Below are 22,128 nucleotides of genomic sequence, written 5' to 3' on the forward strand. Positions count from 1 at the left end.
GAAGGTGTACATAACAGCAATGCCACACTCCTAGGACTGCTATCAAGCGGTAACAAAGCATCGTCTCTGAACAGAAACAAACACATGTAGGTCTCCCATATGCTGAAGCAAGACCATGTCTTTGGGTTACGAGCTACAGGACAAGGAGGCTCTGCTCCTGTGCGGATAAAAGAAGCAAGCATAACTCAGAACTATGGGCTCTAAAAATTCTCTGATTTCAAAGGGCCGTGATTCGAGTGACTGATGTTGCTAGTCTTTAATCAAAGCGGAAGGTGGCTGACAGTGTTAAGATCTGTCTTGTGGGAAATTGCGAGCTATATTCAAGCCTCGAGGCAGGAAGATGTGCCCGTACTCGAAGATAAGATCTATAGAGCATGGGCCTTTTATCATAAAGCTCATTCGAATCTAGAGCCTGAGTGTTGCCTAGACTCATCTTAAGATGTCCACCGGCAGTACGTTCTCGAGAGTACGATCGGTCTTTTGGTCTTTTGGACTTGACGGGCTACCGATGTCGTATAACTACATCATCTTACAACGTTGCGCCACCTCGAGGAGTGTGGTGGGCGGGCTGCTTAACGTTGGATGTTAGACATAGGTTCTATGTCGGAGCTGGTCATAGATTCGGCTTGGAATGACAGATGTTCAAAAGGCGAACCGAAGTGAGGTTATGAATGCACGGGCCAAATGATGTTCTTCGAGGCCTTAAACCTAAGGCTCTAAGAGGCTGACCAACATCGTTTTAGTGTTTCCCGACTTTCCTCCCGAAAACTCGAGGCCATGATCCACATCAAATTGGTTGGTGGAAGGGTGCTGTTCCCCGCAAACTGGGCCGATGACCAGGTCCCGCGTCAAGCAACCGCACCTCAAAGGCGAAATCTGGATCATGCTCCACGTTTCCAGCAGTCCACCTAGGGCCAGCTTTAATGCGATAAGATGAAGCGATTTGACACCGAGTCAATTGCCGTCGAGGATTCCGAACCTCCGACCTAAATTCTTTTCTTCAGTACTTAAGGTTGCTGGAGGCACTTCTAAGTCTCTTTTCATTATCTTCAATCCAAAGCTTTTGCTCTGACGCCCAGCGCTCTTTCTTCTGATTACACTTTGCGTTCTGATTACGCTTTGCGTCATTATTGACCCTTGTTCTTCGTATCTTTCTCTCTATATATTCAGCCTCTATACATTCTGTTGCTCATTATGGACAAGAGCATGACTCCTCGAGAACGTGTCGGCAACACCGCCAGTTCTTCGACTAATTATGATATTGTCATCATTGGCGCCGGACCTGTAGGACTTTTACTGTCGACTTGTCTAGCACGATGGGGTTACAAGATAAAACATATCGACAACCGCCCCGAGCCGACGAAGACTGGCCGCGCAGATGGCATACAGCCCCGTTCTTTGGATCTTTTACGCAATATGGGTCTGAAACCTGCTATCATGGCCCATGAGCCGGCGAAAGTCTACGAAGTCGCTTTCTGGGATCCCAGCTCGAACGGGATTCATAGAACAGGAACCTGGGCCAGTTGTCCAAGCTTCATTGATGCTAGATATCCGTTTACGACACTTCTTCACCAGGGTCTGATTGAACGGGTCTTCATATCTGATTTGGAAAAGAACGGAGTTACCATCCAGAGGCCATGGACAATCAAGGGTTTCAAGACAGATGAGAAGGTAGATTCAGAATACCCAGTCGAAGTGGACTTGGAGCATGTTGATGGGAAAGGAAAAGAAACCGTCCGGGCAAAGTATCTCTTCAGTGGCGAGGGCGCTCGATCGTTCGTCCGGGATCAATTGAAGATTGGGATCAAACACAAGGACCCAATAGCTCACGTCTGGGGCGTCATGGATGGGGTGGTGAAGACGGACTTTCCGGATATCAAGGTATGTCCCTGGTAGCCTGCGCTCCTTCGAAATTTACTAAAACTCACAGATGAAATGCACGATACATTCTGACCACGGATCTATTATGGTTATTCCACGTGAGAACGATATGGTCCGTTTGTACATCCAGATTGCGTCATCGACAGACAAAGATTGGAACCCTCGGAAGTCTGCCACAGAAGAAGAGGTGCAGAGTTCCGCGAAGCGAATACTGCAGCCCTACAATATTGAGTGGGAACGAGTTGAGTGGTATTCGGTATATCCTATTGGACAGGGTATTGCGGATAAATACACTCTCGACCACAGGGTTTTCATGGGTGGTGACGCTTGCCATACCCACAGCGTAAGTTGCATGCAGCCGGGTTATGAATTGCGCTAAGAATTTACAGCCCAAAGCTGGACAAGGTATGAACACCGCATTTCTCGACGCTTTGAACCTCGCCTGGAAGATCCATCATGTCGAAGCTGGTTTCGCTGATCGCTCTATCCTGGAAACGTACGAGTCTGAACGGAAGCTCGTTGCCGAAAACTTATTGAACTTTGATGCCAAGTACGCTGCTCTATTCTCTCAAAAAGCACCCGCTGCGAAGGATGTAGCAGCAGCCACAGAGCAGAAAAGTGGTGATGCGGAGGAAAACCAATTCATCAAGACATTCAAAGAATCCTGCGAGTTCACCAGTGGGTACGGAGTTGCTTATGACCCAAATGCTCTCAACTGGTCGGCGTCACACCCAGCAAGTTCGAACATCATCAATCCAAAAGGCAACAAACTTCGCACTGGTCGAATCCTCATCAACTCGAATGTTACACGTGTTGTTGATGCCAATGTGGTTCACTTAGAGCAAGAAATCCCAGTCAACGGCTCTTTTAGAGTTTATGTCTTTGCTGGAAACCCTTCCACTACAGGTCAAGCACTCCGCGATCTCGCGGAGAATCTGAAGAAAAAGAACTCTTTCTTTTCATCGTACTTACGACCTGATATTGATTCTGTATCGCATCATGAACGCCACAATCCCCACTCTCACTTCTTCTCGTTATGTACTATTTTCGCTAGCAAGAGGGCGGAAATTGAGATCTCGAGGGACGTTCCAGACATTTTGGCTCGATACAGGGACCATGTGTATGCGGATGACATTTGGGACCAGCGGGTCCCTGATGCGAAGGCTGCAGCACATGCGAAGATGGGGTTGGACCGGGAGAAAGGAGGAGTTATTGTTGTTAGACCGGATGGGTATGTTGGAATTGTGTCCTCGCTGGTTGAGGGCAGTGGAACGGTGGATGCACTTAATGAATACTTTGCGGCATTCGTTACAAAACGATTGGGCGAGCGACGAGCGCAATTATAGTGTAGCATTTCTTAGGTACTTTTGGAGTACATATTGTAATATTTACAATACAATGAATGTCCTCAACGTTCAAGATCATTCCTTCGATATCATTGTTTGAACACTTTCAAGATTGGGCAGGGCTAAGGGTGCTCGAAATATGATATATAACTCAAGGTTGTGATGCCGTGAGGTCTTTTGTGTGGCATCTAATGAAATTATTAATACGTGCGTTTTGGAGAACATGGTTGTCCCTTGACTCCTAGGAGATTAGCAGGGCTAGATAAAGGATCAAGGGTTCACAATACCGTGGAATGATAGCCTTGACACTCGAGATCATTCTTGAGACATCATTGTACTGATCTTTCTATAAGAAGACTATGCAATTTTAGCGAAACATTAGGTAGCAATGGAATATAATATTTAGATACATACTGAATTCAGTAATACAAGTGTCTTCATAATTGTGACGGGAACTCAGTCTTGCCGAGCTGCAAGGCTGTTGCTGCGATTTGGTGGTGGACCAATCATGAGCGATCGGCAAACCTTAAATTTGTTCGGGAAGTCGCCCTCATGTCGCTCCGCAAACATCAATTCTTTCGATTTCACCCAATCCATCACGACACCGCAGAAACGAACGCAAGTCATCGATGTTGCCCATAAACATTCAACCACCGTGCTCGCTTGATCTGATAAGATGGCTAGGCCACTAAAGCGAAAGGCTGATCACCAGTTGACGCGATCGACAGCAGAAGAGGTGAATGACAAAACGCCCGCGAAACGTTCTCAGATGAGGAAGACTGACACGTCAATTAGCCCGATCAAGAAAGCAATACTATGTACCCATTCCAGGCGACGCTGTCCCTTGTCTCCAATATTTGCCGCAGCATCTACAATCCGGTCTACAACTACTTCTTCACAACACCAGCAGAAATGGCGCCAGTGAGCCCCGCAGGTTTGTAGCAGATCTGCGCAGGCAGTTGTTTGTAGCTAACAGATAGATAGAGTGTTCAGAGGACCCTATGAAAATGAAATATGAGAGCGCGACTCTCCCAGTCACCGAGAAGCGCCAGCGACGGTCGAAGCTTCCAAGATCGAAGTCTGTGGTCGATGAATATCGAAGAGCAGTACGAGGCGCAGCAGATGTCACACATTGCAAAGATGATGAAGAGGCTCGCAAACATCTCGATAAGTTCTGGGAGCCACCTGAGCTGGGCTATTCGAAACCGAAACCAAAACCATATAAAGCTACCAAGCCGCCACCTACTCCGGATTCTTTGCCACAAGGTCGGGGCCCAGAAAGAAGACACTCTGATTCATCTTTCTCACCAGGGGCTTCAACGAACTCACACGTATCACCAGACACTAGGTCAAAGTCGAAAGGTTTCATCTCATCGTGGGGTCATGCACCAGCTACACCAGAGTCGTTACCTCAAGATGATATGCCCTCGACTGCTGCGAAGGGAGGTTTGGTTGAAGCTTTGGAGAGCCTGTTTCTCGGGAAAGGCCTTGACTTTGGTCCTAAGCCTTCGGAACGCAAACTGGCAGAACTTGCAGAGGGGCAACGGATACGAGAACTTAAAGCAGAGGAAGAGAGAACAGCACGACAGCGTGAGAAAATAAGGCGTGTCATACAGGATGCGAAGCACCGTCGACTCGCCCGCCAGTTTCCCTCAAAGGCCTTGGTCGAACCTCTGGTCACAAAGTGGGATACTATTGTCAGTAACGCCCAGTACGGTCATCACGACAAAACCATTACCACATCTCTCGAGGGCACTGAACTGCGCTCAAAAGACTTCAATACCTTGTTAGGCCAGCGTTCTTGGTTGAATGATGAGATCATTAATACTTATATCGAGTGGATTGTTGTTGCAGCTAATGAAGCAGCTTCTGCAGAGGCAAAGGCATTTGGAGAGACGCCAAGCCCAGTCCCCAAGTTCATTGCGCACAACAGCTTCTTCTACGTGAACTTGAGGAATAAAGGCCCATCGAGCACTGATAGACTGATGAAGAGGAAGAAAGCCCCCGGCGCCTCTCTCATGGAGGTGGATACAGTTTTCGTTCCCATATGTCAAGGTGCTCATTGGACTATTGGAGTAGTTCGCCCAGTGGCAAAGACAATTGAATACTTTGATAGTATGGGAGGTTCTCCGGCAGAATTCATCCGTCAGATGCGGGGATGGCTGAAGCATCAGCTCGGGTCAAAATACAGAGAAGAGGAATGGACGACTCCGAACACTAAGTGCGCAGTACAAACGAATGGGTATGATTGTGGGGTGTTCGTGTGTACGAATGCATTTTGTGTTGCTTCCGGAATCGATACTTCCTGTTACAAACAAGAGGATATGACGCCGCAAAGGAGGTGCATTGCGGCAATTCTTATCAACAGAGGATTCAAAGAAGATTTTCAGTGGGGACGACAAGGTCTACTGCCAATTCCTGAGTATCTCGATTGGGGGGAAGGAGGAATTGTGGAAGCGCTTGAGAAACTTTCTCATTGTGGTCAAGACCACTTGAACTCTTTCAAATGTGGCACTGGGGTTCAGCTTAGACATGAATCACGTCACGCCGGTCTACAATCGGTGGGTTAGAGGCTTTGCATTTATGGCGTTTTGGTGGGAAGGAAGGCTGCACAAAGATACCCATCTGTTTACATATGCAAAGGCGCAAGCATTATTGGCTGGGACTTTGTCAAGGCGTTGAGAACCTGAGAAAGCGAGTTCGCTATGATGTGTATTATCAAATGCAGAATCATTTGAATGTGAAACTCGACATGATGACTTTGTGGTTTTCCGTCGGGCCATCTCTGGATGTTCTAACCCAGTTTCCGTCCCAGCAATTGACTGTCCTTGACGCTCTTAACCTGCATGGGGCAGGTCGCGTGTTTATCTCGCTATTACCTGTCAACTAGACGCGAGTGTGGGGGGGGGGGCGCCGGTGCACAGGGAAAGCTCATGCGGAGCGAGCTTCTGTCGTACCCGTCTCGTGCATCTAACAACTCATATAACTTCAGTCACAGCTGTCAAGTACATGCATGATTGCGACCATTTTATTGCTTCAACGACCCGAAACCGCATGATTCCTTGATTGAAATCGGTGGCCATGGCCAATAAAAAAGCAAGGCAACGGATTTCCTACGGTTTGTAATCCCCGCAGTTCCCCTGGGACATCCTCCAAGACTCACTATTCCCCGCAGTCCTTCCCCTTGCGAATTCGCCTGGCGGTCATCGCCTTGGTGTCAATGGACTTGCTGTAGATAGTGAGCAATCGATATTGTAAGTTCGCAGAATCATGAGCTCATTCGCATGCGCCCGTATCGCGAAGGTGGGGTCCAAAGGCTTCCAATTACTGACCGAGCAATAGATACTCGGGAGGACGAGATGGAGCAATATGTGCTTGGAACCTCAATCTTGACTTGAATTCCTCGATACCTTCCGAGAACCCCTTCGACTCCCCTGAAGATCCTCTCGAGGATGCGACCAAGGACTCGAGTCCAAAAAAGACCTCGACGACTTTCCGCGCGCAGACTCAGGCACACACCCATTGGGTCAATGATATCGTCCTTGCTCAAGACAATGCCGCTCTGGTCTCAGCATCATCAGATTTGACTGTCCGAGTGTGGCGACCCTTGTCCAACGAGTCTGAAGCTCCACAAACAATAGGGCAACATGCAGACTACGTAAAGTGTCTCGCAACACCAGGCCCGCAAGCAGACTGGGTTGCTTCTGGAGGACTTGACCGACGAATATGCCTCTGGGACCTTAGTGGTGCCGGCAAGAAGCTGGAAATTGAGGTCGGGGACGAGGAGAAGAGTGAGAAGGGCTCTGTCTATGCGTTGAGTGTATGCCGTAGCATGCTCGCCAGTGGTGGACCAGAATCAATTGTCCGACTATGGGATCCCAGGTCAGGAAAGAGAGTCACGAAGTTCGTTGGCCACACGGACAACATCAGGGACATCCTTATAAATGAGACCGGAGACACCATCATGACAGCCAGTTCTGATCAGACGGTCAAAGTCTGGAGTGTCACAGCTGGGCGATGCATGCATACATTGACGATGCATAATGACAGCGTCTGGTCTCTATACTCCGATGATCCACAGCTTGGGATATTTTATAGCAGCGACCGATCTGGCTTGGTAGTCAAGACCGATGTCCGCGGCACTCTGGGCGAAATGGATGATGGTCTTGCTCTGGCTGTTGCACAAGAGAACGAGGGTGTTAACAAAGTGATTGCATGCGGAGATTATATTTGGACTGCAACTTCCAGCTCGTCGATCAATCGTTGGACAAATGTCGATACCGGAGCTGATATTCAACTCCCAGAAGCTTACAGGCACCACCGTGCTTCAAGTGCAGCTTCAAGGCCTAGACATCTCTCACCGCCAATTGCAAATGGAGAAGCAAAGAAGGAAATACCTGCTCAAGCCGTGCTACGAATATCAAACACTGCTAGCTTCCCCACAGCAGCAGTCAGGGAATCTGATGCTGCTACAACATACTCCTCCCTTAGCAACATAAGGAAAGGCTCAGAGGTTATCGTAGATCCAGACATTGGCGTTATTATACCAATTCAGGCGCTACCAGAAGAGACGATCGAAGGTCAGCATGGTTTGGTCAAGCACAAGCTTCTTAATGACCGCCGAAGAGCTTTGACCTTGGACACAGCCGGAGACGTTTTATTGTGGGATTTGTTGGGTGTAAGTAGACCCTCATTCACTGAAACCCATTACTGATAGTAGCAGTGTGTCCCAGTCCAATCTTTTGGCAAGAAGCATCTCGAAGATGTAGAACCAGAGATCAATACGCTTGAAGCAGTTGCTCCGTGGTGCTCGATCGATACTAGGACAGGAAGACTCGCCGTTGTCTTAGAAGAGTACAACTGCTTCGACGCAGAAATGTACGCAGACGAGCTTCATCTAGACGAACCCGTAGAATTCAGAGAAGATCAAAGGAGTATGTTCTGTAACCCTTGATTCTTGATATTCCGTTGTATATATGGACTGACATGCTAACTTCAACCTCAGTAAACCTCGGAAAATGGGTCCTCCGTCATATATTTTCGAATCTTATCGATGAGATGATTAAAAGAGACGAAATCTTCAGAAAGGAGCTCAATGACAACATTAAGAAGAACGGCCAGAGAAATAACGCTCCAACCTCTATTCAAATGCCTACCTCTGCTTGGCCAGAGGTCGGTGGCTCGGCTATGACGCCTCGTGCAAACGGCACATACCCTATGACACCAGGCATGGGTATTGGTGTTGCCACTCCTGCCCCTCTGAATCATCTCCCAGGAGTTCCAGAAGATGGGGCACCCTTAGACAAGAAGCTATCCCAAGCTAGTCGAGACTCTGGTGAGAAGAGTGGTGACTATTTCTCAAGCACGGCAATTTCAACGGAGCCCACTCCCAAGCCCGCGGCGACTCCTGGTGAGCAAGCAGCTGATGATAAGCCGCCCAAATCGCCATCTGATGCCGATAAAGACACTAATGGTAAAGATGGTAACCAGTTCTTCGGGAAGAAATTCCGCATGGGAATGTCCTTTGGAAGCAAGAAACTCGGACGATCAGCATCGGTCAATACCGATAAACCAGTAGTCGTGGATGAGAAGGTCGAGGAAGGTTCGGAAACCTCAGAGAGTGGAGAGAAAGAGAAGGAAGTTGACGACAGCTTCTTTGGCATCGTCCAAAAGATCAGAAACGAGTATGATAAAACAGTGCTTGAAAACCCAGAGCAGCCCGTTGAGACAGGAATCACTCCCAGTCTACCGAACGAGACGCCAGTCTTGAAGCCTCCACCAATGACAACCGTCATCATCCAAGAAGAGACTTCAGGAGGAAGTGCAGATTTATATAGAGGAACAGTGGCAACTGTTGGCGAAGATGCGAATCTAATTGTAGATCGAGCACCGATGTGGCTTGGTGATTTGCTTCTAAGGGTAAGTATCTAGAAGCAAATATTCCAATAAAGTACTAACAATTGCGTAGAACAGGATACCTATCAAAGAGCCAGTGAAGGTTTCCTTCGTCCTTCAGCCATGGCAGGAATTACTACCAAGCATCGCTGGTCCAGATGGTAATTCTCGTTTGAACGCAAACAGAATGCTGCGCGTGAAGAAGATTCTGGCATACGTGGCAGAGCGAATTGAACCTGCGCCAGAAACTCCAGATCCGAATGCACTGAAACCAGAAGAATATTTAGAACTTTATTGCTATGACCAGGTAAGTCGTTTCACTATGGTGTGTTGAGACATACTAACAAGTCCAGAAACTCCCAATTTCAATGAGCCTGGCCACATTGCGGGCTCATGTATGGAAAGGAGGCGCAGACGTCATGCTATATTACAAGAGCAATGGTCGTAAACCGATCAAATATGAGAAGAAGCTGGAAACTGCATCTAGCCCGACAACACCTGCTGCTCAGGCTACACCCAATGTCTGATTGTATCTCTTATGTACTGGCGCTAGTAATCTAATGAAAGGACATTTATGGGAATAATATCTGTTGCAGTTGGCCCGGGTCAGATCTTTGATATTTGTACATTCTGAGAAAGCTAGCCGAGGATGCTTAGACATTTAAGCTTGCATATTTTTTATATCATGAGTCGATCATTATTTAGGCTTCACTTGCTACAGGAGAAGATCTTCTATGTATTTCAAAAACTTGTTTCTGTATCTTACAACGAAATGTACATTTGTTCATACAAAGAAGAGCGGGGTCTTCCAATCCTGCTCAACGCCATTTATATGCATATCCGCCACCCAACCCGTATTCATAGCTACCTTCTGCTTTCGCCAGAAAGAGAATTGTATGCCCACTGATATGATCCCAAGAATATGGCTCCTCCAGCACTAATCCACAATATTCTGGGCCCAATCCCAGCAAAGAAAGCTCTAGGACCGCTGTCCTTCAGGATCTGCCTCAGCAAAGGTATCATAGCCGTCTTCTCTTTCGCCAACATCATCCTCGTCTTCAACACATCCAACGGCGTCGTAGTCCCAGCCGCAATGGCCCCCGCCAAACTACCAAACACTCCACTCTCAAAAGCACTAATGCTCTCCTTGCCAGATGTCCTCCTTCTATATTCCTTCATCGATTCCCACAACGGGAACTGTATGACCGTAAACGGCACCTCTCTCATAATCGTGACTGACCAGCCCCTATACAATTCTCTCCATACTCCCGAGACACCAATCGTTCTATGCTGTGCCAAAATAGCTTGTAGCGTCAACAACGAACTTGGATATTGACCCGCCTGCGCCCTCTGCTTCACAACTTCTGTAGGCACCCTCACTGCACAAGCAGCTACCTCTCCCAAGCTAGCAGCAAGCATGTGTTCAATCGGGGCCGTCCAGTCTCCATTTTCTCCATTAGTCCCAGTCGCGTGTCGGCGGGCTGAGAGGAAGCTCTTCGTATATTCGTAGGTGCTGAAGAATAGAGCAGCGCCAGGAGCAGAGCCGATGATGGCGCTTCCTACGCCGCGGTATATGCCAGTGAAACCTCCTGAGGCGAGAAATCCGGAGGAGGATTGGAGGCGCGTTTTTAGAGTGTCGAGAGGGTAGAGGGAGAGGTCGACTGTGGTGCCTGCTAGAGCTCCGGAGAGCAAGGCTGTGGTGAATGCGGGTGAGGTTTGGGTCGCCATTGTGGCGTCGGGGGTTGTCTGAGAGAATTTCAGAGCTGTAGAGGTAGTGAACGTGTTTATGGGAGAGGCCGAAGCCTGCAGAGGGATTGTGGTTGCATGGTTGTGGTCACGAAGGTGGGTTTGAAGCTCGTTTGTATATTTTTGAGGCGAGCTTCTGTGCAAGCATCATCACATGCACAACGACATCACATCAACCTTTCAAAAATATTAATGAGAATGGCATGGGTTCTATCTCTGAAGCTCTCAATTCATCAGCCCGACGTATCACGATAGTAGAATTTGCGAAATCTCTGAGTAGAGTGTTAGGATTTGGTAAATCTAGCTATAATGCCTGGCAAAGGTCTAATCCTATTGGTAAGTCTTGAAATCTAGAACTGCTATAAACGATATCATCTGATTCCATTCTTAGGCTTGGCCATCAGTGGAGGCGTTGACTCCATGGCTCTTGCTGCTCTCTGTTCCAATGTCCAGAATGCGAGTCACTTAAAGCAAGAGATACCAGCAGATGAACATCAGCACTTGAGGAGCTTAAGCTTTAAAGCTTTCATCGTCGATCACCAAGTCAGACGTGGTAGCTTTGAAGAAGCAAAAGCTGTGTCAAACGTCCTTCAAGGAATAGGTGAGTCGATCATTCTTCCTCTTGTGCTTTGGATGCTAATAATTCTGGTAGGTATCAAGGCCGAAATCCTCAAGATAGAATGGCCTCCTGAACATTCTGCCAACACCTCCAATTTTGAGTCGCTTGCGAGGAAGTATCGTTTTCGTTTACTAGGTAACGCATGTAAGGAGAATGGAATCAAATCTCTCCTTCTTGCTCATCATGAAGATGACCAAGTTGAGACAATCCTGATGAGATTGATCGCGGGTCACCGAAGAACGGGTCTCCTAGGAATCAAAGAGGAGGGGGGTATCCCAGAGTGCTATGGCATGCATGGCATCTATGAGAGTGGTGATCTCAAGAGTCCAGCTTTCGGAAAACCTGCGTCTTCTCGAACTCTGTCTAAAAGACAACTACAAATTGAGAGCGGCGGAATCAAAATCTACAGGCCAATGCTCGGTTTCAGCAAAGCTCGACTCATTGCTACATGCCAAGACGAAGGGATTCGATGGTTTGAAGACCACACGAACACAGATCCTACACTTACGAAGAGGAATGCTATAAGGCACATGTACAACACTCATGTCGTGCCTACCGCTCTCTCCAAACCCGCTCTGCTTGGTCTGTCTCGAAGAATACAACATTCCATTTTGCAGGAAGATGCTGTCGTTGAATCGTTGCTCGCTAAGTGCAACATCAAGGACTTCAACACTCGAGTAGGTACAGTTACCGTCCGGTTCCCTGCTGGAAACGAAATTCTTGTGGCATCGGAGGGCTCAGGAGTCGATTGTGGTCGAATTGCAGCGCAACTCCTTCGTCGCGTCCTATTCTTGGTCACACCTCTGGAACACATCGAGATATCTTCATTACCCGGAGCTGTTGAGCAGATCTTTCCGGGCCTTTCAGAATCTGAAGAACGTCTCCTCCTTGCCAAACCGCTTACTGTCGCAAGCGTCTACCTTCAACCACTCAATGTAAGAGCTTCAGAACAGGAACAGGAACATCCACCGATGCAAGCATCTGAAATTGCACAACAAGGCCAGACACAGTGGCTTCTCTCTCGACAATTACCATACAGCTTCTCTTATGACAGTCTTACCATAACCATCCCACCTCCCCGATCAATCGAGGACGTCTCCTGGACACCCTGGACTCTCTATGACGGCCGCTACTGGATCCGAATCCAGAACCTACATCCCGACAAGATCATCACCGTACGACTTTTCGAGGAACTAGACTTAAAGCTTTTCCGACAGTCACTAGACAAGCACATTCGACGAAAATTGAATCTTGCGTTGAAGAATGAAGCGGGTGGGCATATTAGGTGGACTTTACCTGCGATTGTGTCTCGGTTTCGGGGAACGAGGGATGAACATGTGCTGGCGTTGCCGACGTTGGGCTTTCAGGTACATAGTGCAAAGAGTGTTGTTGATTGGGAAGTGAGGTATAAGAAGGTTGATCTGGGTGGAGTGTTGATGGATCCTCCAGTAGAATGTCCTGCAGATGGAAGACATCCAATGATTTGATATTCAGAGTTTGTTGCAAGATGTCTTAGATTATCTTCTGCAAAGGGCCACTACCAGTAGTAAGAGGGCAATATAATGAAGCTCCTATGCCATTATGAAAAGGGAGAAGCTCAAGGCGTATAAGTAAAGGGCGATGAGTCATAGAAGGTCAGTTCCGTATTTTAGTATCTACAGAGTTGAAATTTGATAATTTCTGAGGCCACCGATATTATACACAGCAAGGCGTGACTTAAGTACAATTGCACCAGAGTTTCTGCGTACATGTCTTTCCCACATTATGATATCTGCAAGACCCTTCAACCAAGACTTCGATTCAATAACACTGAGTGCCACCAGGACCGCTCTGGACGAGCTCGACAGATCTCCCTTTCAACTGAACAATGTCTACCAGGGGTAAGAAGCCAAGCTCAATGGATGAATTGGCGGGAGTGCCCGCTACGAATATGCTGGGCACGTCGAGAAACTTCCAGCTCTCGATCGTCGCAGGTCGGTGGAGATTCCATCAGAATGATTTTAGAACTAGCCAGAGCTCTCCACTACTTCACGAAGCTGCAAGTTCCACCCTCCTTTCCTCATTGTTCCCAAGCTCCGCTGTCGGGTATACATGTGTAGCCGAGAGTTCCGACTTTTCGAACGTCGCAGGAACCGGTGCATTCTCGTAGCTATTGTGCGTAACCTGCGTCGTAGCAGCCGACTTACGATTTCTTCTCCGGAAGCAAAAGTATGCCAATGCCCCAACAGCAGCAATAAGAACAACGACTCCAATAACAATACCAGCGATAGCTCCCGAACTGAGGCTCTTGGATTTCGACACAGCTTGGTTGCCAGGAGTGGTACCATTAGTGCCTGAGCTTCCACCGCCAGTGCCTGAAGTTCCCTCGTCGAGGACTGTCCAGGAGTCTTTCCAGCTGTCGATCCACTGATTCGATGAGGTGGTGAGATTCGTGTCTGAAAACCCGATGGAAGTCACAATAGCTGTTGACGGCGTATTCGGTCCCGGTGCTTGCGCCAGAAACCAGACACCATTCAGATCCGTCTGCCAGTTAACCCCAACAAATGCTGCTTGCAAGAAGGCTCGTCCTAGCGTGTAACTTCCAGCGTCTGTCAATGGCCTGCAGGGAAAATACTGTGTTGGCGTGTTAATCAAAGGCGCTTGTAACGTCAGATTTAGAAGGCTGAAGGGAACTTTGATGGTCATGTTTTGCGAGTTGCTTTGATTGAGGCGAAATGTGAAGCTGAGATATGCTGGTGAAGTCACTATACGTGTATAATTAGGAGCAGTTATGTTCCAGAAATATAAATCGTAATCCGAATTGAACGTAACGGGAAGTTGTGCCGCGATAGCATCGCAGGTACTGCCGGGAAGGTAAAGGTAAGGTATTGTTGCTTCAATCAAGACGGGGATAGAACTCCCAATGGAGGAGTTTCCTTGGGCGAGTAATCCAGAGAAAGATGCGTCTGCGAATGGTGATCCTCCCTCAGCAACCCCGATGCCAATATCGAGAAGATCGATGGGTAAGTTGTACAGTTGATAACTTTGCGCAGTAACAACGCCTAGTACTCGAGATTGATCGTATCCTCCGACTAATGCTGAGGGCGGTATGCCAAGCGCCACTGATCCGATGTGAAGCCCATAGGAATTGGATGCAAGTTGGCCAGCCTCATAGAGGTAGCCCGAAATAAGACTCGCGTTGAAATTGCTCACTGAGTCTACAACAGGATAAGTCTGGTTGACCGACTCTGCGCCCAAAGCGAGTGTTCCAACTTCTGGTGGATAAGTGGTTCCATTCGGTAGTGTATAGTACGCATTTGGTATGACCTGCAAAGACAGATTGGGAATTGTGGCAGGAGCAACCAAATCGGGGGCAGGAACGATCGCGGTGTCAAATTGGACAGCATGAGTCCCTGTTAATGGCATGGCCCCCGAAGTCCAATCGACCTGTTCAATATCACCAACAAACGTGAAGGTTAAAGCCGAAGTGGACGCTGAAGGGTTGTAAACACCAGCTTGTTGGGCATAGCAAGGCACAACGTCCGTGCAAATAGATGACCCCAAGATATTCGAATGCCATGTATTCCCAGGATAAAGGTCAAGAGGTTGTTTATTACTTCCTAGATAGATCGAGACAGCGTGCCAAGGTCCGTCAGGGCCATACGTCTTGGAAGACCATTGCAATTGTCGTGGTAACGTGGATGAAACAGCCACATTCGAGAGCAGCGCGAAAAGCAGCCACGACGAGGCCTGCATTGCTGAAATCATAAGTTGCGAGAAGAGAGAGATAACACAAGCAGCAAACAACAAACAGCAGACTCGAACAACCACCGGAAAGAAAGGAACACGTGTGAGAGACCGAGGCGACGGCGACAGTTAAGTTTAATACGAGGGGGCTCGGGTTGTTGGGCTGTGCCTCACCCTTGAACGTGGACCAGGTTGGTACGGAAGCGCTTACCGTCTCATCGTATGTAGATTGTTTTCGGCCAATCATGAAGATGATATTCGCAAGGATGATGTTGGTGGCACTTTATTGACTCGCTTTCATTTCTTCTTCCAGAAATGTATGAATAAGAGTTTGGGTTGTGAGGCTTCTTCTTTTGCTGATGTCTGCGAAATTGAGTTTCGAATGTCTCATAGAGTTCAAGACGTCCACGGGCAGTCTTCCAAGGGTACAATCAATGTCATTCCATTGAATACTATGTTAGCCATGCATCGTATGTCATGCTTCCCTGATACCATAACCCGCCCTCCTGGGTATCCTACAAACGCCATTGTGGAAAATTCAAATGATAACGCCATCCCAATGCACCTCTCCTTGTAAATGCATCATCTTTAACCTGTAGTCATGTGGTATGCTGTCCGCTTATTGTTGTATATGTAGTGTAGTGTAATTCGAGTCAGGTGTATGTAAATGATCTCGTCTATTTGAGGTGCATGATCTTCTTCGAGTTTTCGTAGACCACGTATGTAATGGAGACCGCAGGGACGACCTTGAGGAGGTTTGGCGTGATTCCCTTGAACAAGCCCCGAAAGCCCTCATTCTTCACAGTCTTTTGCGCAACATCCCAGATCCCATCATATGTCGGGGGGTGGAGGATAGTTCCCTGCGCCTGGAGACGAGTGCGAAGGAGGTTGATGGGGTAGACGAGAGTTGCACCAAATGCACCCTGTCATCATCAGCATGGTCAGTCATGTGAACTCAGGAAGAGCAACTTACAGAGAAAGCACCAATGCATCCGGTAGCAAATGAACCTGGCATAGCATCTTCCTCGTGACATCCTAGAACTTTGGCGTTGTAACGTGCAAGACGTGCCTTCAAGAACTCGAAAGTGCCAAGGTCAATGGCGGAGTATGGGAACATGCCGACGAGACCCATAGTCAATCCACGATATGATGTACGAAGGGCGCCTTCTTGGATCATCTTCTTGGCCGTAGCAATGATAAGCTTATTGCCTGTAGGGCCGCCTGCGACGCTTTCGCATTGCATCCTACATGATTGATTAGAAAAATGAGCTGATGGTGAACATGTGAATGCCGGGCACATACCGGAACTTTAGAGTATCCATAGGATAGACACAGAGTCTAGATAATCGGTGAGCTCATGGCGAAGTCAGAATTGCGCTTGACTTACTGCGAAATGACACCTCCCACTCCGCCAGCGACAAACTTCGAGTATGGGTTGATATTCTGAGGGTTTTCATGGCCTTCAACCTTTGCAAGACCTCTCTTAGCAGCTTCATATGAGCCAAACTTGATAGCTGACTCTGGCATAACTTTCAGGACGTTGAGACCATTGCCTTGGAAGAGTTAGTGTTACTTCCCGTAAAGGTGAGGGAAATTGAGAAACTTACCAGCAAACAAGTTACGGATGCCGCCATTTCTCCACAAGTCTTTGCACGCGTCAATCAGGGGTTGGCCGATGTGTCGTACTGCTGCTGCGGCATCGCCCTTCTTGACGGCATCAATTGAGCCCTTCGCGTTGCCTACACTGGCGATGAGGTAGACCTTGAGACGGTCCAATGGCGCAGTTGAGGTTCGGGAGACGATGCCTGCGACAGCTCCGGCTGCGAAATAGCCTGGGTCGGGGAGAATCTCTGTCAGCAAGGACTTCTTCTTGATAGCCTCAACACCCTCCTCAATTGCCTCCTTGGTGGTTGGCGCAAGAACTTTGACGGCATCGGCGGCGGCGGCATCACGCGTGCCTTCAATGAAATGTGCATGAACATGTTCCATGTTGTCGGTTGAACTTGGTAATGTTGGTTGATTGTGTGGCGGAAGGAGCTCTGGTGATGAATCGAAGGTTGTGCGGTTGGATTTGGAAGGAGGTTCCGCGATTTTGAAAAGCGCACCAAACAACAAAGTAGACAAGTTCGCAAAGAAAATTGACGTGTGATCAGGAAAAGAAGAATTACCCAGTCCCTCTAAAGTTTCTTCGCTGATTGCTGTATCTCCCTCGGCATTCAGTGTGACTGTAGAAGAGTAATATGAAAGAACAGCTTTTAGTCCTGGATTCGCGTGGGTGGGCAAGAACAATAGAAAATTGCTAAAATTTCATTAGCGGCGCTACATCATTTTTTGCGAATTGAAGTTGAACATGTCCAAGTATAAAAAATGGTGCGCTAGCATAGAAAGAGAGCCGAATGTCACAAATGCAAAATTTAGCCACCAGAGCCAATGTACACGAAAATCGGAAGACATTTATCAAACATACCGCCATTCTTCGAAGGTAATAAAGCCCTGTGTTTAATTAGTGAAATGCAACCAAAATATCGTGCGTGGCATGAACTTACATCGTGATTTCCATCGACCTCCCCAAAAAATTGGTCTAGCTTCGAATTTGGCACCGCCAATCCAGCTCTTTTGAATGCAGCTCTTAGCTCGCCCTTGTCGAGTTTCCCGTTATGGTCACGATCGATGGAGTGAAATAGTGACAGTACTATGGAGGCACCGCATCAGTTCCGAGCCCTAGAAGGGCGAATACTCCTAGATGTGTGGGGTACACGAGGAATCATTCTTACACTCCTTCTCGGTTTCTTCGACGAAAGTGCGGAATTCTAAAGAACGAATATTAGAAGATGTTCGAAAGATCAGGGACAATGAGTGGCAATGATGCCGACGAAGGACGTCAATCGCAAGCTTAAGGGGTTTCGTGAAATTGTTCAGGTATTGCCATAATCTGCAACATATCTGGTCTGCAGATCTGTTCCAAGTGTTTCCTTACGTACCATCGTATTCAATAACCTCATCCCCGTTCTTATCCATAGCTTTAATCACATCTTGAAGCATATCGTTGGCATTTTTTAAAGCTATGAGGATATTAGAACTTAAGCTCGGAAGAATGGAAGCAGTGATACTCACGATGGTCAATCTTTTGCAGCCCCTTCCTGAGTCCATTGACATCTAATCTCCCTTTACTTTGAGGGTCTAGCTTTTTCCAGAGGGCCTCGATGCGGGCATCCCTCGAGTTCTGGCTCTCCGGAATCTCCATCGTTCCTGCAGGACTGTTCTCATTGATTGATCATAATTGAAGGATACAATCAATGACGAGAAGACAGGACTATCATCGAGACGAACTTTTGCTCATAGTTTGTAGCAATATGTGGTGTGAATAAATATCTTTAAGTGATCTGTTCTTGGACAGCAGAATTTCGGATTGACTTTGGAGCACAAGAGAGCCTTTCAACGTCACAAGCTTTCAAGCAAGGATTGTAGCAAGCTAAATGAGGGTTGCCGCAGTCTGTTTGATAGGGACCGTCCTCCATTCGGCTTTAGTGGAAGGGAGTCCGTCATCAGCCTCGTCTCGTCAGCCTCGGATCACTATCTTTTCCATTGGAACCACATCACTGTTGATTTCGAGTCTGCCACTCCACGTCGCTCGTCCTCTTGGATAATTATATATATAAGCTTTGAAAAGGAGCACTGAGCATTTCCAAAGCCGACTATCATTCTAAAACCGGGTTTTTTTACGATACGAGAGACCTCCTGCCCGTTCGACTGACTTCTGCGCCTCCAGGGAACGACCAACAATGGCTGCCAACTACTGGGAATCTACTCAGAGGAGACACTGGCAGTTCACCCGACAGCAACTTGAGGATCTGCGAAAAAAGCTGGAGGATGAAGACCAAAACCTCGTTCAGATGTACCCACTACCCCAAGTGCGACATCTCAGCATCTACTTCAACCAGCGTAAGCTATCCTTATAGCCAGACCTCACTATTTTCAGACCTAATTTCGTTTTCTACAGAGGTTTCTCGAATCGGAAAACGACTTGGTGTACGGCAGCAGGCTATGGCGACTGCACAATTGTATATTCGCAGATTCTACTCGAAAGTCGAAATTCGACGCACGAACCCATACTTGGTTATTGCGACTGCTGTATATCTAGCCTGTAAGATGGAGGAATGCCCTCACCACATTCGGCTCGTTGCCAGTGAAGGACGAACCCTGTGGCCAGGCATGTGTATATGTACAAGGCCCTTGCAGGGTATATACTAACAAATAATGCTCAGATTTTTTCAGCAACGACACTTCGAAATTAGGAGAATGTGAATTCTTCCTCATATCCGAAATGAGCTCTCAAATGATCGTTCACCATCCATACAGGAGCCTTACGTCCCTACAAGGTCTCTTCTCACTTACCCAAGAAGAATCCGCGCTTGCTTGGTCCATCATCAACGATCACTATATGACCGACCTGCCACTCTTGTTTGCGCCGCACATAATTGCTATCATGGCCATCCTGTTATCACTCGTGCTCCGACCAAACACTACTGGCATCCAATCTGCTAGTGGTTCTGCTGGCACTATTGCAAATGCTGCACAAACGGCCCTTGGCTCGGCTGGCCAGTTCAAGCCGACTGGCGAGAAGCAAGGTTCAACGCCGAGAACTAAAGTGCAGAAGCTCGCCAACTGGCTTGTAGAAAGTAGTATCGACATCGAAGCTATTGTCGATTGTATTCAAGAGATTATTTCATTTTACGAGGTCCAAGAACAGTACAACGAGAAGCTCACCAGAGAACAGATCAACAGATTTGTCAAAGCACGAGGGCTTGATAAATGAACACCAACGATTAAAGGGGAAAGTAAAGTGAGAAATTCTGGATCAGGGGACACGATCTCGCAGTACTCCATACATTCCATACGCATATGACTGATCTGTCACTTGCTTCTGAATAGAAAAATCCGACAGCAGCATCCACATAATGGTGGCTTTGCTACGATCCGGGTACTTTCTCGCCCGCTACAACAAAGCCGTTTGGTACAACTGCTAGCATTCATGTTCGAGGGCGGTTGATCAAAGGTTGCCACCAAATCTGCAGTGTCTTTCCGGAAGTACGTTTTCAACCCCACTGTCCCCAGGTTGAGGTGTAAGAAGGGACACCGATGAGATGCCAGCCAAATCCTTGTTGAAGATTTTGGATCTGCGCTAGGACCGAGTTTCGTCGATGTTGCTGGTCTAAGATGAGTCGATGTAAGAAAAATCAACCTCAACTACGGCTTCACATTCGTCCTGGCGTTGAGCTTCGTCGAGGCTATCGGATTCCTCTGAGTGGCTGTAGTCGTTATCATCTAAACTGTGCGTCTGCTGCTCGCGTTGACTTTCGATTGTCCGGATCTCCAAGATTCGATGCTCTGGAGTGCGAAAGCTCTGCAGAGAAACGAGATACGCAAGGTCTTTGGAGAATCATAATGGAATTTTCGAAGACGATGGACAACAGCTTGACGCAAGCTTCTACCGTCAGATAGAGAGTGTTGTTGAGTATAATTACACGGGGTTTTCCTGAGTCGAGCAAGCTCTCAACTACGGCTTCATGTAGAGAGCGTTGACTTTCGAGTAGTCCTGGTCTTCAGCACTAAATTCTTAGTATCCGTTGGAAAGAAGACAAATTGGATTACATTCATGGATACTCAACCGCCGCAAAGAGCGACGTCCATGTGGAGAAAGCACAAGTTGAAGTATTCTTTCAGTTTTGATGGGAATCTGCATTTGTTTGCGGAGGAGAGGTGAGTGTCAATGAGTAAGCAAGTTTTTACCCATGCGGTATTCACGGTGATGTTTGCGTTTTGAAGAGAACGTCAATGGAAGCACACGGCCGGGTGAAGAAAGGGCTTATGAGAAGATGTGAGAGGCAGAGAATGGTTCAAACGGGCCTCCAACAAGAAGTTGATTGCTTGACCCGCAACAAACGCAATCCGACTTTTCCAGGCACAACTTTACCTCAAGCTCGAAACTTACTTACCACTACGTACGTGTTTACGTGCGAATTGTATGGGGAGCATAGAGTTTCCATCGAATCCTCGAGCAATCCGCCTTCGTCATGACGGATATGAATCCTCCACACCACGGATCCAATTCGTGGCCAATACAATTCTAGAAAAGCTATCAATCTCGATCGCATCGACGACATCATACGAAGAGTATGTTAAGGAGATCATATTGCTCTGTGATGTTGGATGTGGCTATTCTAACACACAGCCTCCTCTTCGCCAAAAAAGTGGTTCTGTTCATCTCCCTAATCTCTAACCGACATCTAAGCATAAGAATGGATGCACAGGATGCACAAGAATAAGCTTGCAGCTTACACGTCGCATGACATCGTTAATCTCTCTGCACGAGTAGCACACGCAACCCCTCTGTCAGATCTTAAAAGGCCAGTCAGCGTGGGGAGAGCTTCAGGAATCGGACACCGAATATGAGATTCGGTGAGTTTTCCAGGTCAGATTTTGAAGTCCACCACACCCCGCACGTGGCGGCCTTACAGCAGTGTGCCCGTGAGACAGCCTCTCCACCTTTCAACGTTAACGACTACTGTATCTGCTGGTGCCGTAGTCGAACAGATTAAAGAATTTTCTACTGCATGAGGACGGAATGAAAACTGGCGGTGTGCCCAAGCCAACCTCTCTCCAAAAGAGTGCTTAGGGGTGATTGGTGGAGGGGGATGCAGGACAGGTGCATGGGATAGGCAACGGATTGCCCGTTCGGTGTGGGGATGAAAAGGCTGAGCATCTGAGCATCCTGAGCTTTTCATGCATGCGCACTGTGTTCAGAAATAGACGAGCTTTTAGGAGTCTGACGGGCTCGATAGGCTCGGAAGGCTGGGCTGGGCCGGGCTGGTGGTGTGCACAGGGCACCATTGATGCGGTTAATCATTTACGCAA

The 22,128-nt window shown here is 47.8% G+C and overlaps 8 protein-coding genes across 8 annotated transcripts; 5 read left to right on the top strand and 3 right to left on the bottom strand.

Moving 5' to 3' along the window:
* The first annotated feature begins 807 nt into the window (after positions 1-807).
* Positions 808-3,291, top strand: LY89DRAFT_605831 (uncharacterized protein). Its single transcript, XM_018210406.1, has 3 exons — positions 808-1,881; positions 1,931-2,224; positions 2,271-3,291. The coding sequence occupies exons 1-3, from the start codon at positions 1,195-1,197 to the stop codon at positions 3,225-3,227; spliced, it is 1,938 nt and encodes a 645-aa protein (XP_018077469.1). The 5' UTR covers positions 808-1,194; the 3' UTR covers positions 3,228-3,291.
* Positions 3,292-3,803: 512 nt separating this feature from the next.
* LY89DRAFT_776920 (cysteine proteinase) lies at positions 3,804-5,955 on the top strand. The gene is made up of 3 exons (XM_018222091.1): positions 3,804-3,963; positions 4,023-4,161; positions 4,212-5,955. Exons 1-3 carry the CDS (start codon positions 3,904-3,906, stop codon positions 5,795-5,797), a joined length of 1,785 nt encoding a protein of 594 aa, XP_018077470.1. The 5' UTR covers positions 3,804-3,903; the 3' UTR covers positions 5,798-5,955.
* A 242-nt stretch (positions 5,956-6,197) lies between these two features.
* LY89DRAFT_703753 (WD repeat protein-like protein) lies at positions 6,198-9,903 on the top strand. The gene is made up of 7 exons (XM_018217343.1): positions 6,198-6,345; positions 6,403-6,481; positions 6,570-7,905; positions 7,951-8,161; positions 8,233-9,146; positions 9,196-9,429; positions 9,476-9,903. Exons 1-7 carry the CDS (start codon positions 6,309-6,311, stop codon positions 9,647-9,649), a joined length of 2,985 nt encoding a protein of 994 aa, XP_018077471.1. The 5' UTR covers positions 6,198-6,308; the 3' UTR covers positions 9,650-9,903.
* On the bottom strand, positions 9,854-10,971 carry LY89DRAFT_679925 (s-adenosylmethionine mitochondrial carrier protein-like protein). The gene has a single exon (XM_018213970.1). The coding sequence runs from the start codon at positions 10,848-10,850 to the stop codon at positions 9,987-9,989; it is 864 nt and encodes a 287-aa protein (XP_018077472.1). The 5' UTR covers positions 10,851-10,971; the 3' UTR covers positions 9,854-9,986.
* Positions 10,972-11,029: 58 nt separating this feature from the next.
* Positions 11,030-13,144, top strand: LY89DRAFT_713643 (uncharacterized protein). Its single transcript, XM_018218066.1, has 3 exons — positions 11,030-11,204; positions 11,260-11,469; positions 11,521-13,144. The coding sequence occupies exons 1-3, from the start codon at positions 11,072-11,074 to the stop codon at positions 12,972-12,974; spliced, it is 1,797 nt and encodes a 598-aa protein (XP_018077473.1). The 5' UTR covers positions 11,030-11,071; the 3' UTR covers positions 12,975-13,144.
* A 143-nt stretch (positions 13,145-13,287) lies between these two features.
* LY89DRAFT_693389 (uncharacterized protein) lies at positions 13,288-15,222 on the bottom strand (the record flags this gene model as incomplete). Its single annotated transcript, XM_018216630.1, has 2 exons — positions 13,288-13,358; positions 13,674-15,222. The coding sequence occupies 2 exons, from the start codon at positions 15,220-15,222 to the stop codon at positions 13,288-13,290; spliced, it is 1,620 nt and encodes a 539-aa protein (XP_018077474.1).
* Positions 15,223-15,890: 668 nt separating this feature from the next.
* LY89DRAFT_727895 (mitochondrial carrier) lies at positions 15,891-18,457 on the bottom strand (the record flags this gene model as incomplete). The annotated part of the gene is made up of 10 exons (XM_018219205.1): positions 15,891-16,136; positions 16,187-16,457; positions 16,516-16,551; positions 16,601-16,766; positions 16,821-17,512; positions 17,681-17,706; positions 17,760-17,905; positions 17,988-18,023; positions 18,195-18,275; positions 18,328-18,457. The coding sequence occupies 10 exons, from the start codon at positions 18,455-18,457 to the stop codon at positions 15,891-15,893; spliced, it is 1,830 nt and encodes a 609-aa protein (XP_018077475.1).
* A 538-nt stretch (positions 18,458-18,995) lies between these two features.
* Positions 18,996-20,029, top strand: LY89DRAFT_727896 (cyclin-C; the record flags this gene model as incomplete). The annotated part of the gene is made up of 3 exons (XM_018219206.1): positions 18,996-19,155; positions 19,214-19,429; positions 19,479-20,029. The coding sequence occupies 3 exons, from the start codon at positions 18,996-18,998 to the stop codon at positions 20,027-20,029; spliced, it is 927 nt and encodes a 308-aa protein (XP_018077476.1).
* Between the last annotated feature and the right edge of the window lie 2,099 nt (positions 20,030-22,128).

The sequence above is a fragment of the Mollisia scopiformis genome (genome assembly GCF_001500285.1).
Source record: "Mollisia scopiformis unplaced genomic scaffold LY89scaffold_2, whole genome shotgun sequence".
Taxonomy (NCBI): domain Eukaryota; kingdom Fungi; phylum Ascomycota; class Leotiomycetes; order Helotiales; family Mollisiaceae; genus Mollisia; species Mollisia scopiformis.